The following is a 13,996-nucleotide window of genomic DNA, read 5'->3' as shown; positions in this document are numbered from 1 at the left end:
CAGAGTTCATGGTGATGTCCCCAAGAGGGTTTATCCCCAATAAGGCCTGTAAGACCTTCCCTCAAAGGAGAGAGAAAACCCATTCTAGATCACTGTAGCACTTAGGTTTTTGTTAAGCTTTCCTCCCTACCCCCAGCTATGTCAATTTATTTTATATTATTTACTTACAACATTTATAGACTATAACAGTTTTCAAGGTGGCACATAACAAAAAACAAACGTTTAAAACTCAATAAATAATAAAAACCAACTGAAAAAAGGTTCTCAATTCTCTCTGTATTAATTTTCTTTAATGACCACAGTGTCAGCTAATCAGGTTGTTGATTACCAGTTATTGATTGTTTTGATTTTCTAATATGGTTAGAAAGCCTGCTTGTTATTCAGTTGCCACTCATTAATAATACTCTAATAATAATAATAATAATAATATTTTAATAGCCTGCCATACCTGGTACGTGTTGGGTGAGGGGAAGGCATTGTCTCTTCATGTAGTATAAGGTCTTCCTGGAACTTCAAATGGGTCTGAAGATAGTGTGGTAAGACAACTTGGGATTTAAATTGAAGAAGCTGCTTGGAATAGACATTGGTCCAGCAAGCCCATAAAGTCTGTATCAGCTAGCATCAAAGCAACTTCACTAAAAATATTTGATTGATAAAGTTATCTCAGATAACATTTACTTCCTTGGTCAGAATGTGGAGAGGATGTAAGGCTAAGGGCATACACCACCATCTTTGGTGCATATGCAACTTTTAGTAAAAAGTATGCCAGGAAAAGTATGCAGGTGGTGCTGTGGGCCTAGGGCTTCCCGATCAAAAGGTTGGCGGTTCGAATCCCCGCGACAGGGTGAGCTCCCGTTGTTCGGTCCCTGCTTCTGCCAACCTAGCAATTCGAAAGCATGTCAAAGTGCAAGTAGATAAATAGATACCGCTCCAGTGGGAAGGTAAACGGCGTTTCCGTGCGCTGCTCTGGTTCGCCAGAAGCGGCTTTGTCATGCTGGCCACATGACCCGAAAGCTGTACGCTGGCTCCCTTGGCCAGTAAAGTGAGATGAGTACTGCAACCCCAGAGTCGGTCACAACTAGACCTAATGGTCAGGGGTACCTTTACCTTTACCTATGCCAGCAATTAGTATCATCAGGACCTCCACCTGATACCTGAGCTTTTCCTGCTACCAATCTTTAGAGGCCGAACAAGGATGTTTCAGCAAGGCAAGCGTCTTATTCAGTGCTCCCTCCAACAGGGGTGAGGACAGGGCCGAATTTAGGTTTGATGAGGCCCTAAGCTACTGATGGTAATGGGGCCCTTTATATTGTTGCTTTTTTGTGTTGAATATATGCTTTATGGTAATTTATGGACCTAATAGGTCAGGCTTCCTGAACCTCGGCCCTCCAGATGTTTGTGGCCTACAACTCCCATGATCCCTAGCTAGCAGGACCAGTGGTCAGGGATGATGGGAATTGTAGTCTCAAAACATCTGGAGGGCTGAGGTTGAGGAAGCCTGTAATAGGTCCATACGCAACACAAAACACTGTTTTACTTTGTTTTTATCTTAAATTTTGAAAATATGCATCCAGGTTTTTTATTGTTTAAAATTTTTTGGGGCCCCCAACAGAATGGGGCCTCAAACTATAGCTTGTTTAGCTTATACGTAAATCCGGCACTGGGTGAGGAAATGGAGGGGTGCAGTTGCAAGTTTAGATTCACAACCCAAGTCAGGGCGGGAACTCGGCGAATAGCCTGCAAGCCGTCATCTCCCTCAGCCTTCCCTCTTCCTCCCTAAGTAGCTGAAATGCGGAGATAACAACACAGCCTCAACTAGTTAATGGGATGGAGAAGAAAGTAGCCGCGCAACGCGCTATTTCAGCAGCTAAGCCTTATCAATTGCCTCGTGCAATCCTCTCCCCCCCCCTCATTCAGAAGACGCCTGCAGCAGTCTCTAAAGAAAACACACCCATATAGATTTATGTCCGTTTGGCAGCCTCAGGGAGACATAATCGCTTTCCCGACAGCCTTTCGCAGCTGAGAGGGATACTTTCGGTTTCGGAGCGCGTGTTTTCGCCGGCTCACTTCTCCTGCAGGGGAAAGCAGAGCCCGCGCCAAGGTTGCTGTGGGCGACAATCCTACACAGGCAGGAGAAGAAGCGGCGTTTATTTGGAGCGCATTTGGGCGCCTCTTCCCCTTTTCGGCAGCCGAGGCGCTAAGAAGAAGTTAGGGAAGCAATAAGAAAGAAATCGAGTAAGCTTTCTCCTCTCTCTCTTTCTCTGGGCTGCACTCGTCTTTTCGCAACACCGAAAGGCTTCAGCCAGCTCTCCTCCCACCACGTTTCTGTGGAGGGGTTTTCTAGCAAAAGAGAAACAGCGACTGGAGCTAAAAGGTAAAGACTTTTGCAAGATCCTGCTGGTAGAGGCTATAATATGCTGCTGATAGACCTCTGGGAAATGAAGTTCATTAATGTAAAAATTTTTTACTTTTTTTTGGTCACTCAAAACAAAAGCCGATCCTATGGAATTGCAGCCCTGTTCTTTGAAACTGCGAGTGTATGAAGGGCGGGGCGGAGAGCGACCAGTTGGGTTTGTGCTGCGTTGAGGAAGATGCTTTTCTTAAGGAAGAGGCCTTCTTGTTGGGAAGAAGAAGGGTTTCCCTTTTTAAACACTACCCGCGCAGAATGGCAAAACTAGTTTCTTAAATATTACGATCACCGTATTTTGTAAGGTAGCTGCACATGGGCGCAGCCAGGACTTTTGTTGGGGGGCAGAACCGACCTCATTGGCCAGTTAAGTATTTCTGTTGTTTTCCTTGCTCTGGGGCTATGCCCACGTAGCTGCACAAGTTTTTAGTCTAGGGCTGGTCGTTTCAGAGGTATGGTGCTAATCGTTGTAAGTTCTACTACTACAGAATTTTAACTTTCGTGGTTTCAAGGGAGTTGTAGCTGTTTTGGGCCGTAGCCAGGAGTTATTTTGGGGGTGGGGGTGGGCAGAACCGAGTTATCTTTGACGTAATTGGTCAGTTTAAGTATTTTTATTTACTTGATTTAGGGGGCGCAGCTGCACCCCTGGCTACGCCCATGCCTCAGGCCCCCTGATTTTGTGTGTGGTGTTATAAGAAAAACTGCTCCCTTTCCCTTAAGGGGTTTTCTGGAGCCCATATAGAGTCTTTAAGTGGGTTCCCTATGGGTGGGAGAAAATAACAGGCCAACCAGAGTACCACTTTTCTCTGTATTATAAGATGCCCCCTTGTATAAGATGCCCCCTATTTTGGGGGACTCTAATTTTTAAAAATGGGGGAAGATGGCACAGAGTTGTTGAGCTTTTTATTGCGGAGGATTGCTCAGAGTTCTTATGCAGCCATTGCGGTTGGTAGCCTTATGCACCATGAATTTGTCTGATCTTTAAAACCAACCAAGTTGGTGGCCTCACGTAGAAGCAAATACCATAATTTAACTATGTGCTGCGTTGCTACCCTTCGAAAGGAAGGTCTGAAAATATGCCTCGTCCTTCTTCCCAATTCAAGACAAAAGGTGTGGTGGAAAGAGCAGCTTTATTGCTTACTGCTGCAAGAAAGAAAGCTGCCCCAGTGGATAATTCCAAAAGCTGGGGCCGCAATACAAGAATTCAAGGCATCTATATGGCATTCTGAACACATGAAGCCCTCGTGCCTGTATCATCTCTGCAATATTATTGCTTACAGCAACATGTAAACAGCTTATGGTTCTTTACCTGGCCTTCCAATTGGACACCCCATGTTTGGAGTTGTTTTCTACCTAAAACTCAAGGTGTCTTCCTCAATGGGGTGTTGGACTATATGATCCTCAGGGTCTCTTCCAACCAGGGTGGATAAAAATCAATGGTTCTTTTTAAAAAATCAGATTTTTAAAATTTAAATTGGATTTTTTAAAATAAAATGCTTTTGAAGGAAAAATCTTTCTAAAGAGAGTTTTCTATTTAAGTTACATTATAGTCCAAAGGCTATTCATCAGGAAATGAGGATTTGTTTAAGTTTTTTATGTGTGCTAAACTCAGTCTAAGGGTTTTTTTATTTAAAAAAATTGTGTAACCACATCAGTTTACAAACATGGATACATATGCTATAATGTTATTGCTTTAGTTGAATAAATTGTTTAAATTGTTATTAAGGAAATGGTTATTTTTCTCCTTCCAATAAAGTACAGCAGAAAAGTTTTCCAAATATAAGCAGTTACCTTATTAAACCTTACAATAATTTCTTAATTATCGGTCTATGTATTTCTAATGGTATAACCAAATCAGTAATTATTGATATACGTAAATGTAAAAACAACACTGAAAATTTATTATTCCAAAAATGAAACCTTCATCTGGTTGTAAATATTAAGATTATACCAGCAAGAATTAGTCTTTCTGTAAAAAATTGATTTAAATCAAGTCTTTACTGGCTAGTGATTTCAATCATGATTTCAATCAAATCCACCCTGCTTCCAACTCTACAGTTCATGGCCCTAAATGTTCTGTGTGCTCTCCCTCCCTTGCAAATAATATCACAGCTTTAGTAAACTGAAAAGAATAAGAAGAATACAGAAATAGAGAAGCATACAGTACAGAAAGGTGCATTCTAAATTGGGCAAAGGGGCTCTATGTAGCTATTTGGCTACAGTGTAAAGAAATACTTTATTTTGTCTGTCCTAAATATTTCAACATTCAGCTTCCTTGGATGACCCTGCATTCTAGTATAATGCATAAGGGAGAAAAAACCCCTCTCTATCCACTTTCTCCACACCATGCAGAATCCTATAAACTTCTGTCATGTCCTCGCTATTCACATTTTTAATAAACTAAAAATATTGAAATCTTTCCTCATAGAGGAGTTGCTCCTACCCTTGGGGCCCCCTCACCTCGCAAGCTGAAATGCCTATGCAGATGGAACAAACATTCATCATAGCACAAGATTGATTTCCTCCGTACAGTATATAGTTAAAGCACATTTATACCACTTTCAGAATCATGGCTTCCCTCAAAGAATCCTGGCAATTGTCGTTTACTCCTAGTAGAGCTACAATTCCCCTAGCAGCAAACTACAGTTCCCAGGATTCTTTGGAGGAAGCCATGATTGTTAATGTTTGGTGTGGATGCAACCTTTCTCACACCTAAAGTTTGCCCACTTCTGATCTAGATAGCAACAAAGTGAGAAGTCACGGAGCGTGGCTATTAACCAGACAAGGAGACACCGAAGTAAGCTCTGAAACTTCCTTTATTATAACGCGTTTGCAAAGGCGGGCTCCTCGACCGGAGTGGTGCGAAGAGCCCCGATCCACACACAAGCTGAAGCTTATAACCCTATTGCTGCCGCCCCTCCTTAGAGGCTTGGCTTACAATCTATCTATCAGAGAAAGACACATTTCTAATACATTAACCAATCTACACTCTCTATTCTAAAGTTAACCTTATTAGGAAGCATGGGCTATACTTCCTTATCTCTACTCTAACTTAGCTGACACGGCACCCTGGAACTTTCCACTGAGTTCGAGGCACATCCTGTTTCATCACTCACTCTCACACTATGGACAACTAGAAATACCATGCTTTGTTTTAAAAACAACTCTGCCAGCGTCACTTGAGTACCTTTGTGCATAAGCAGAGTAACTTTCTGTTTTAAAGCAGATACTCCGTACACTTTCTGGGCATGCCCTAGATCAGGTGTGTGGACACTTTACTCCTTCAGATGTTGTTGAACTACGAGTCCCATAGTTCTGGTCATTACCTGTGTATGTTGGGACTGATTGAAGTTATAGTTTAGCAACAGCTGGAAAGCCAAATGTTTCCCAGCCTTGCCCTAGAATCTGGAATTGATGCTTTTATCTCAGTCTGATTCCCTAGGGTCAGCCTAGGTCAACTGGCTGAATGTGACCTACGATGACAGGCAACTGTTTAACTGAGGAAGGAAGAGGCTTGGCCTATACTCTGAATTGCCTGGTTAATTTGCACAGTAGTGGCTGAAAAGCTGAAAGTATCCTGAAATGTCTTTTTTTTTACCTCCTTCCACAGGGCTTGAAATATGGAGAGGGGTTTCCCCGTGTTCTGGGGTAGGCAACAGTATGGACGTGGGTTTTATGCAGCCGTAAGTTGTTGTTGCTGTTTCTGCTTAAGTCTTTTTTACCCTCCCCAACACTGTCTTGATCTTTGGTTGACTCAAGTAGTTTTTAGCATATATTCATGCTGTAAAAGAAACAGAATATCTGTTATTGAAAGCTGGAGCAATCTAGAATGGCTTTTGTCCCTAGGGAATGAAGATAACATGCAGGGAGCTTGATCATTTTCTGCAGAAAAAGAGCTTTAACAAAAACTTTGCTCAATAATACTCCCCAATTCTAAAAATGAGTTCTTTCACAAAATTACGGTAATTGGAAACACAATAAATGTATATAATACCAGTCAAATTGTAGTTTTAAAGTTTTAATTAACAGTGCCTTCCTATAAAGATGTTGTGGAGTTCAGTATACCCAAAGTACGTATCAATTTTTGCTGAATCAGTCGTGAGTTTTAAATCTAAAGAAAAAGATGGATTCTAAAGCAAATTCCATTGTTCAGACTGTACAGCATATTCTAACTCCCTGTTCCAATGTTTCCAGTAAGCATCAGCTAGCAGAATCTTAGGAGTCAGCACTCACAATACCCTACCTTGAACACCATTCTTTATGATGGGGAAAGGGGGCCTGTGGCCCTCCAGGCTGTGCTGGACTTCCAATATCCTTTGGGTAGAAATGGATCAGAATAACATCTGACATTGCATGGGGACGTGTTTAGAGGAGAAAGGAAAGAAGCAGAGCTGGCAGCATTGACCAATTAATAATCTAAACAAGAATCATGGAGTAAGTTATAAAAGTTACCAAGGAGGGAAATTGGGGTTGCTGCATTGCTTCTGGTATCTGAGATTTGGAGGTGAGCTATCCACTGTTAGTAAGTTGCAGTTCTTGCATTTGCAAAACTGTTCTTTCCCTTTTCCTGTTTTGACCAGTTAGTCTAGTTGTGGGTTAGTAACAGTATGAAATGTTTTCCCCGCCCAGAATTTTCAAAATGCAAACTATTGGAGCGGCTGGTGGAATTGGCAACAGAACAACAACCATTGCCCAAATACGCCATCTGCGTGGTAAGTGACTTCTGCATTTTATTTTTATTCATATTACTAGTTGGCCTGGCCATGCGTTGCTGTGGGTCATCCCTGTGATTCCCCCCACCCTGTCCATGACATATTCCGCCCCTCCTCCCTCCAACCCCCGGCCCATCCCTGTGTTTCGGTAGGATACCCTTCCCTCTGTTTCCCCCGGAGTGTTGTCCCCTCCCCCCTGTATCTCCATACATTGGCCCCTGCGCACGCATCATGAACATTTTTATATATTTAGATCAGGGGGGGGGGATCCTATAGCGAAGACCCACAGCCCCGTAGCAACAGAAGGCGAGTTCCGAAGTGCCCGAGCTGTTCGGTTCCATAAAAACCCCAGGAAGTGGCATGGGGAAGGTGGAAGATTGTAAATCAAAGGGGGGGGGATTGGCCACTGCAAATATCCAAGGACTTAAACTGGGGAGAGAAAGTGCATGGTGTTTTTTTTTAAAGACACAGAGGCTTGCAATCAGTCATAGTATAAAGCCTAGGTAGGTTAAAAAGGGCACGACTGCCCTTACTTAAAATGGCCGCTGGAGCCTCACATGTGACACAACGCCTGCTAAATTTTAAAGTAAAAACCCCTTGCCGTGCCCCCAAGTGTGTTGCTCTGGGTTATCCCGCCACCGGGGCCTAGTGGGGGCCTGGCGGCCTGGCAGGGACCTACATAAAACAAAGGCTGTGCTGCGGCCTGCGATCTGGGCGCTCATCCTCTCCTCCCCCGGGCCTAGTGGGGGCCTAGCAGCCTGGCAGGGGCCTAGGGGTCTGGTAATGGCTGCCTTGGTGGTTTCAGTTGCTTGGTTGATGATGTCATTATTTGGCACCACCCTTCAGAGCTTTTGCTGGTAACAGTGTGCAATCTGCCTTTCTATTGGATGCTGCTGGAGTATTCAGAGCTTTTGCTGGTGATGTCTAATTTGTGTGCCACTTTTTGCGTTTAATCACTATTTAAAGTATGAAAGCTGTGCTTTTTTGGAATTTTTTTTATGCCAGATCCCTCACTGATGGGCAAGGTATGCTTTGTGCTAAAGCATATACATACATTTGTCCCCACTTTCTCAAAGTATAATGTAAATTAATGACAGAATTAAGTTAATAAACTAAAAACTATTAAAAAGATGCTAAACTTTAAACTTTCTAAGAAGCAGAACATGAATATGTTCATCCCACATTTTAACAAAATGTATTTTCATAGTAGCTTATGAATTAAAATTAAGTTATGAAGCAATGTAAAAACTAATAAGATGTTAAAGATTAACATTTCTAAAAAAAGCAGCACAGTAAGCTCAGTAGGCTGTTGGTCCATCTAGCAAGTAAAAACTATCACACATCCATTGGTCATGCTGCCTGGGAGTGATGGGAGCTGAAGTTGAACCACAGATGGTGCAGCCTTATCAGCTACTAAGGGTCCTTCAAGTTGCGCCCAGGCAGGACAGAGATAGTCAATAAGACACCGGGGTTGAATTCAGAGAAAGAATTTAATTCTTATTAATAAGAGACTCAAGGTGATCAGCTCACGACAAGAGTAAAGAAACACAAATTGCAAAGCTTCTTATACACTTCTTGGGCTCTGTAAATGTGCGCACGCATATATGGATCTTCCTGTGTCCGGTTGTTCTCATGCATAACCACATGCTGACTTAGGCAGCCTTGACTATCTTGCTGCTCTTTGCGTCAGACTGCTAGCATCAGACAAGACAGTCATCCAGCCTTGATAGCTTAGCTGGGCATCCTATTTTGTTTACATTACCCTTTGGCACACAGAGAGAGGCAAAGGGGAAAAAAGCATTTTAAGCAAGTCATCCCAGGGATAGGGGGGGGGGCTAAGCCATACACTCACAATTACACAATGCAGGCAATGCAAACCATAGGATCAGATCCAGCTCAATAACACAATTGGCAATTCCCCCCCTACATTGGGTGGCTACAGATTCCCCTCCCTGGGTTACGCTGAGCTGAATCTACTAAGGTTACTTGACCAACTTATGATTGTAAAGGCAACTTATGCAGAATACTGTGTTTGTATTTCTTCAGGGTACATTGTGGCAAACCTCACAACTACAACGTTCCTTACCAAGGGAGTGGTTGGAATCACTCTCAAGGATCTTCCAATGGGGCACATTCCAGCCAAGGCCATCATAGAGGAGCTAAAAGCAAATCTTCAAAAGGTTTGGTTTTGTGGGGAGGAGAATGGTACATAAGAAAAAAGGAGTAGTGCTAAATACTTGGGAACAACAACCAAAAACAGGCAAGGCTGAAAATACATATGTGGGATTGAGTATTGGACCATCTCCTTCTCTGATCCATTTCACAGTTATGTGGTGGACTGTGCCCCTGTAAAATCTCACTCAGCCATGCTGTGTTTGTGGTGGAAGGAGCACAGTTTTATTTGTGAGAGATGGTTTTGTTTTTATCTTGTCTTTATTTAGCTTTTAGGAAATGTTACTGAATGCCACTTTTAAGTTATTTTTAGAATTTTTTAAAGTGGTACAAACATTAAAAAACAACAACAATGTGGCAAAATGTTCATGTTATCTATTTTGGGTTGGGTTTCTGTGTTTTAGTTGAACTAGCTGATGGGAAGTGTTCACTTCTCCCAATATCAAAAGCTTGCTTTTCACTAGAATCAGCCTCCCTGGTTGAGAGAATGGCGCAGCTAGGCTGACTTGTTTGGCTCTAGGATCTGCAGTTGAAGCCCGAAGCAGCTAAATAAAAAAGGAGAAGTTCTGGGGCTCAAGTCTGCTAGGAGTGCCTGTTCCAGATGTGTGGCAGGGAAAAGACATGGGAAAAGACATGGGCATTTAGCTTTGGGAAAAGACATGGGCATTTAGCATGTACTCAAAAGTAGTCCCCGTTAATATTGCTTCAAATATCCTAGAGTGGAGATCTAGAGCTTGTCCACACTTAGCTTTTTTCCTGTGCCTAGAAAGTGTGGACAAGCTCTAGATCTCTTTCCCAGTCCTTGTCTGAGGGCTTTTTTTCTCTCTTGCCTCACACTTTCCTCAGGAGAACCTGATATTTACCACTGAATTGAGCAAATTGTCATTTGCTTCAATTCAGCGGTAAAGCGTAGGTTTTCATGGGGAAAGCAGTGTGGCAAAAATAATAATGTTTGGACACAAACCTGGAAAGCCTGGAGCTGTCCTTAGAATTGTAGAGTAAAGCTAAGGTTGGTGAGCCCTGAGTGAAGACTGGCTCAAATTAAAAGCTTGTCATAAATTTCCTGCTGTGTATATAAATACAATAAATAACAGCAGGAGTTTTCAGGAATATGTTGTAGGAAACTGCTTTCTATCCAGTCACACTATGGCCGGCAATGTCTCTCCAAAGCTTCCAGTAGAAACTTTTTCTAGCTCTACTTGAAGATGCCAGGATTTGAAAGTGGCACCCTCGTGAGCGCAAAGCATTTGCTCTATCCACTGAGAGAGTCTCTCCTCTCTTTTACCTGATCTTTGGAATAGCATGTCATCTATCTGTAACCGAAACTCCAGTACTCATCCATTTTCCCTGAAAAGACTTAACAAAGCAAAGTTGCCCCACACATCAAAACTCTCAGGTTGTGGCAGAGGCATTGCATGCTGAGTATGTTTCTCTATCTGCAGGAAAAGGTCGTTCTAAAAAGCCATCCCATTCCTCGGGCTTAATCAATAAGACGGTAAGCGATGAACCTTTGTTGTGCTAGTTCCTACAGGGAGGGTGTCTCTTACACGTGTGGCAGAGATCAAGGGATGGTGTGATGTGGGGCAAAGTTTGGGAAGAAGATTTCTCATGACTATGTGCCTGGTCTGTATGGTTGAAGAAGTAGCTAACTAATTCAGACTGCCTCTGAGATACACAAGCAAAATTTGCCATTTTGCCTCTTCTTGACATCCCACTGTTCAGGGTTTGTTAACATTATTTTTCAACAGGGCTCTTGTGCCTTGAACAGCTGTCTAATATGGGGGGAAATAGCTAGAGAAGCTTTTCCCATCACTTCATGACAACACCAAAGGCAGGGGGCGGGGGGAAGATTCACCTGCTACATTTTTGTTGGTAAAGGTGCTGAAGCTCTGTCAAAACAAGCTAAGAATTCGCTGTACTAGACTCATCTTTCTATTCCTGTGCTACAGCCAAATAAAAAGGGAAATAATTTTGAAAAAACGGGAGGACCATCAGCAACACCAGAGTCTAAACAAGGGCAGGAGAATTCAGCAAGTTTGGTGAAAAAAACTGACACACCCAAGGTAATTGTAGAAGTTTGGGCCACCTCGCAACAGGTAGTTCCTGAAGAAGGTGGTGAGTTCTCGATCTGTGAAGGGACGTTTTTCCTGTGGTTTCTTAGAGCAGTAAGAACTTATAACATTTTGAAGAGTAACATGGCTTTACCTGGATGCTGAGAGAATAAAGGTTTATGCATTAACTGAATAGAAATGTGGATACAAATCCTGGAAATATGTTATGATGTTTGTCAAAATGTGGCTTAGCTGTTTATTTAACAACATCTGCATACTGCTTGATTGAAAGGAAACATCTTAAGTAGTGTTGTTGCAGCACTCTGTGGGAGCTCATTTCTCTCTCACCCCCCTTCCCATAATCAATGGGAGTTCCTTTTCTTCCTCCTTCCCTTCCTCCCATGATTCCACCTAGATCTACCTCCTGTCTTTCTCTTCCACCCCTCCCTGCCTCTGCTGTGGGGGTTCTCTAGCACAACAGACCCCAGCAGAAAGTGTTGCTTGAAGTCAGTGCTTATTGGTTGTAACTTCAATCCTCACTTAACTGGGCCAAGTTCCCCCCCCCCTTTGCTACAAAGGGAAAATGGTTCACTTGATGTCGTAGTGTTATTGAGCAATTGATGGATGAGCCAGCCTACCTGCCTTTCAAAATGGCCCACCGAGGGTGGGGGAAGCACAGCATCTGACCCACCAGCTGGCTCCAGTTCTCCAGGCCCTGATCTGTCCTAACATTGTTTCTTATTCTGACTGGCAGTGGCTCCCCAGTGGCAGACACTTTTAGAATGAAATAACCTTACAATCCTTCTCATAGCTCTATAATTCCCAAGATTCCTTGGGATCGAAAACAGGTTTTCAGTGAGTCTTCCCAGAGCCATGTCGGATGCTAAAGCAAACACAGCACTGGCAGCAGTAATGTAAGTGTCTCTTAGTTCCACATTTTCCCCTTCCTTCTTGGCATTTCTTTAGGTGGATCTGAAGTCCAGCAAAACCATCATGTCGCCAAAGGATTTCAGTTTTCATTTGCCCTCTGTTTCCTCAACATGTCCACAGAGCAAACAGGAAGTGCCATCAAAGGGAAAAAAAGAAATTGAGGTAAACAGCTCCCTACACATTACTTAAGAGCAGATGTAGCTGGGATATGGGATATGAGTGGAAGATGGCATCCCTTGTGACCTTCATGTTTCTATTAAAGGTCACAGTACATCACACTTTCGCTGCATGAGAATACTTGTGTGTAGGCACCGTGTAATAAATAATAATAATAATTTTTTATTATTTATACCCTGCCCATCTGGCTGGGTTTCCCCAGCCACTCTGGGCAGCTTCCAACAAAATACTGTATTAAAATACAATAGTCTATTAAACATTAAAAGCTTCCCTAAACAGGGCTGCTTTCATCCATTTAGCAGAGTTTCTGGAAGCAGTGGTCAGCAATTGAAGCTACACTTTGAGAAGAAACACTCACAGGCCCTGTACAACTTACTCGAGTGATTTATTGCTTGACTGGTCATAAATGTATCATGGTAGCACTATTTACAATCATAATAGAAATAGCTGCAACGGCATACTTAAATTTCAGTCCTTCTTCCTCTTTAGCAATGAAGTAGCGTAGACAGACAGTCTATTGGCAGTCATGATGCAGCAGTTTGCAGACAGCATTTGTTGGTCAGTCATATGTGAATGTTTCATCTCAAAGTGTAACTTCAACTGCTGACCACTGCTTCCAGAAACTCCTCTAAATGGATGAAACTAGCCCTCCTTCCCCACCTCTCCAGCCCTATATGTTTTCATCTATTGATAGCTGGGCACCATAACCTTGAAGCGAGCTTTTCATGTACATAGCAACTGCTGAGTTGCTGAGCCTGCGTAATCTTGTTCCCACAGTCTCATCCACAAGGCTGGTTATGCCCAATCTGAGCTCAAGATAAGGGAAGGCCAGGGATGTATCTTGAACTAAAATGTAGCAACCTGAAAGGCTCCCAAGAGTACGTAGTTCAAAAATATTATTACAATAAAACCCCATCAAAATTGGTATCAGCTTTTGTGACTGGGAGAACCTTACATCAGGTATAAAGCTGGATATAAGTATTCTAAATACAGTGGTACCTCGGTTTACGAACACCTCGGGTTACGAACTTTCGGTTTACGAACCATCGAAACCCGGAAGTAAGTAACCCGAGGTTTCCGAGGCCCATGAAGGCCTCCATGGAGGCATCAGCACGTCCGCGACTGGGACACAGCCACGGAAGCGCTCTGATGCCTTTACGGAGGCAAACTGCACAGAAAGGAGCCTTCCCCCGACGCGAGGGCCCTGCGCTGCGGCCGCCTCTCTGTCAAGGCGGCTGAGTAAAGCGCGGGGAACCGGGGGGGGGGTTCTCTTTGGAAGCTCTTACCTCGCGCTTAGAAAAGGGCTTCCAGCAGCAGTAGCAGCAAGAGCAGTGAGAGGCTTTGCGAGTCGTTTCGCTGCACGGCGGTGGCAGCGCTCGCAGCTCTCCTTCCCCCTCTCTCTGCGGTGCCGGCTGGGCGACCTTCCTCCTCCTCAGAGCAGCCGCCGCCACCACCAGACGCCAGGACTGGCCGGGGTGGCTCGTGGTGCGCCTGGCTCTGGTTGGAGCGGCGGCGGCAATGGTGAAGGCCCGGCCTCGCTTCTCTTG

General features: G+C 43.5%; 1 protein-coding gene across 20 annotated transcripts in view; it reads left to right on the top strand.

Annotated features, from left to right (window-relative positions):
• The first annotated feature begins 1,802 nt into the window (after positions 1 to 1,802).
• LOC118075194 (uncharacterized) overlaps positions 1,803 to 13,996 on the top strand; it is a 45,601-nt gene continuing 33,407 nt past the window's right edge. For 17 of the 20 annotated variants that reach the window (XR_015951086.1, XM_088674243.1, XM_088674242.1 and 14 more), the window contains exons 1-7: positions 1,803 to 2,374; positions 6,018 to 6,090; positions 7,037 to 7,119; positions 9,166 to 9,299; positions 10,734 to 10,786; positions 11,241 to 11,354; positions 12,309 to 12,434. Coding sequence is in view for 19 of the 20 variants with exons in the window: in XM_088674243.1 (XP_088530369.1) it covers positions 6,028 to 6,090; positions 7,037 to 7,119; positions 9,166 to 9,299; positions 10,734 to 10,786; positions 11,241 to 11,354; positions 12,309 to 12,434 (573 nt within the window). In the remaining variant the exon portion in view is untranslated. Of the gene's footprint in view, positions 2,375 to 2,436; positions 2,454 to 6,017; positions 6,091 to 7,036; positions 7,120 to 9,165; positions 9,300 to 10,733; positions 10,787 to 11,240; positions 11,355 to 12,308; positions 12,435 to 13,996 lie in introns of those variants that run through there. The other 3 variants (XM_088674236.1, XM_088674234.1, XM_088674235.1) reach the window with 3 other exon arrangements.

The sequence above is a fragment of the Zootoca vivipara genome, chromosome 7, assembly GCF_965207765.1.
Source record: "Zootoca vivipara chromosome 7, rZooViv2.hap1.1, whole genome shotgun sequence".
Classification (NCBI taxonomy): Eukaryota; Metazoa; Chordata; class Lepidosauria; order Squamata; family Lacertidae; genus Zootoca; species Zootoca vivipara.
The sequence above is the reverse complement of the archived record's forward strand: the minus strand, read 5'-3'. Positions and strand labels throughout refer to the sequence as shown.